At 68.5% G+C, this 2,441-nt stretch overlaps 1 protein-coding gene across 6 annotated transcripts in view; it reads left to right on the forward strand.

Moving 5' to 3' along the window:
- Nucleotides 1–2,365, forward strand: part of PLPPR3 (phospholipid phosphatase related 3) — a 10,100-nt gene extending 7,735 nt beyond the window's left edge. For 2 of the 6 annotated variants that reach the window (XM_014958581.1, XM_014958583.1), the window contains one exon: nt 992–2,365. In XM_014958581.1, coding sequence (XP_014814067.1) covers nt 992–1,981 — 990 coding nt within the window. In that variant the 3' untranslated portion in view covers nt 1,982–2,365. Of the gene's footprint in view, nt 1–718 lie in introns of all 6 variants that reach the window. The other 4 variants (XM_014958582.1, XM_014958586.1, XM_014958585.1 and 1 more) reach the window with 4 other exon arrangements.
- The last annotated feature ends 76 nt before the right edge of the window (nt 2,366–2,441 follow it).

Below are 2,441 nucleotides of genomic sequence, written 5' to 3' on the forward strand. Positions count from 1 at the left end.
GGGGGCGGTGAAAACCACGCCACAATGCCGCACCCCTGACCCATCCCAACCGTGCCCCCCATCTCCCCGCAGGAAGACGTTCCCGTCCCAGCACGCCACGCTCTCCGCTTTCGCTGCCGTCTACGTGTCGGTGAGTTCTCGGCACTGCTCGGTGTGTGCCGGCTCGGGGGGCTGTGCCAGCTCTGGGGGCTGTGCCAGCTCCGTGCCGCTGGGCAGCAGCGTCCCCCTCCTGTCAGCACCCCCCTTCCCGTGCACAGACAAGCTCTGCCGGACACACGTGTGCTGTGTCGAGGTGTGGGTGCGTTCACACCCATGCACTTGCAGTTCCATGTGCCCCCCTAGAACTCTGTGCACAGCCGGGGGCCGGGGAGGGGGAGGCCGTGGTGCCGTGGTGGCAGCGGGTGCCACGAGCCGTGACTAACACCCCATCACCATCGCTATCGCCAGATGTATTTCAACTCCATCATCTCGGACAGCACCAAGCTCCTCAAGCCCATCCTGGTCTTCGCCTTCGCCATCGCCGCCGGCATCTGCGGCCTGACCCAGATCACCCAGTACCGCAGCCACCCCGCCGACGTCTACGTGGGCTTCCTCATCGGCTCCGGCATCGCTGCCTACCTGGTGGGTGCCAGTCCCTGCCCTCGGGTGGCTGCAGGGGCTCGGGGGGGGAAGGATGCTGGGTGCAGAGCTGTGCTGACCCCCCGTCCCCTCTCCTCAGGCTTACCACGCTGTTGGCAACTTCCGAGCCCCAACGGAGAGGGTCCCGGTGCCGGCGCCAGCCAAGGACGCGCTGCGGGCACTGACGCAGCGGGGCCACGACTCTGTCTACCACCAGAACAAGTCGGTGAGCACCGACGAGCTGAACCCCCAGACGCGGCTGGAGGAGGCGGCGCGGCCGGTGCCGCGGGAGAAGAACTCCCTGGGCAGCCTGAAGCGGGCCAGCGTGGACGTGGACCTGCTGGCCCCCCGCAGCCCCATGGGCAAGGAGAACATGGTGACCTTCAGCAACACCCTGCCCCGCGTCAACACCCCCTCCATGGACGACCCCGCGCGGCGGCACATGACCATCCACGTCCCCGTGGACGCCTCCCGCTCCAAGCAGCTCATCACCGAGTGGAAGCAGAAGTCCCTGGAGGGCCGGAGCATGACGCTGGCGGAGGAGGCGGCACACGGCCGGGGTGCTGGGGACGCCGGCGAGGACGTGCCCCCCTCCCTCTACCCCACGGTGCAAGCGCGCTCGGCCGAGCGGGCGGCCATGGGGCCCCGTGTCCTCATCCAGCCCCGGCCGGGCGCCTCCCAGCTGGTGCACATCCCCGAGGAGAGCCAGGCGGGCGCCGGTGGCCCGGCCGGCAGCGGGGCGGCCGTGCGGGCCAAGTGGGTGATGGTGGCGGAGAAAGGGGGGGCGCAGCGGGTGGCCAACCCCCCGCGCCTGATGCAGGTCATCGCCATGTCCAAGCAGCAGAGCATCGTCTCCGTCACCCCCAAGCACTCGGAGACCTCCTCGTCCTCCACCAGCTCCGACTCCTCCCAGTACCGCTCACCCTCGGAGCGCGACAGCTCCAGCATCATCACCATCGACGCCCACGCCCCCCACCACCCCGTCGTCCATCTCTCGGCCGGGAACGGGCCCTGGGAGTGGAAGTCGGGGCCGAAGGGGCCGGAGGGGCCGGATTCCTACGAGCTGGGTGAGATGGGGAAGGATTTCCGCGGCTTCCGCCCGGCCAAGAGCGCTGGCGTCTCCCCCGGCTCCTCCGTCAGCGACATGGAGCAGGATGAGCCACGCTACGGCAGCCTGGCCGCCATCCCGGGGGCGGTGGGGGGTGGTGGGGAGCGGGGGGACCCCCCCTCTGAAGGGCTGCTGGGCACGGCCAGCCGGGAGTCCACGCTGCGGAGGAAGCCGGCCGAGAGGGACGGGCAGGGGGACAGCGAGGTGGACCACTACTACAAGAAAATGCAAGCCAGCCGGAGGTTTAAGGACTGAGCCCCCGTTGCCTTCCCTGCGCCCGGCCCCCGGCTCCCCTGCCGGGGCTTGGGGGGCTTGGGGAGGGTCCATAATGTTGGGGTCCTTCTCTGCTGGGGGGACACCAGGATGGGGCTGTCTTTGGCATTGGGGCGACCGAGCAGAACAAGGAGCAGAACGTGGTCACATCGGATCCTGAGCCAGCTGAGCCACGTGTGAGACCCCCCCAGTGCAGGACCCAGCTCCTGCCTGGGCAGCTGGGGAGGTTTCGGGGGGCTCTGTCCCCCCCCCGGCCCCGTCCTGCGGGGCTGGGCAGCTCCAAGCACTTTTGACTTTCTTTTTTCTCTCTAACATAGGTGCTGACATTTCTGAGGGGTTAATTTATTCCAGCTCTGGAAGTGTATGTTTGGGGGGGGCGGGTGGGGAGCAAATGGTGCTGAAGGGGTTTGGGGGGGCTGGATTGAGGGCTCATGGGGGGGAA

Source organism: Calidris pugnax, unplaced genomic scaffold (assembly GCF_001431845.1).
Source record: "Calidris pugnax isolate Ruff unplaced genomic scaffold, ASM143184v1 scaffold425, whole genome shotgun sequence".
Taxonomy (NCBI): domain Eukaryota; kingdom Metazoa; phylum Chordata; class Aves; order Charadriiformes; family Scolopacidae; genus Calidris; species Calidris pugnax.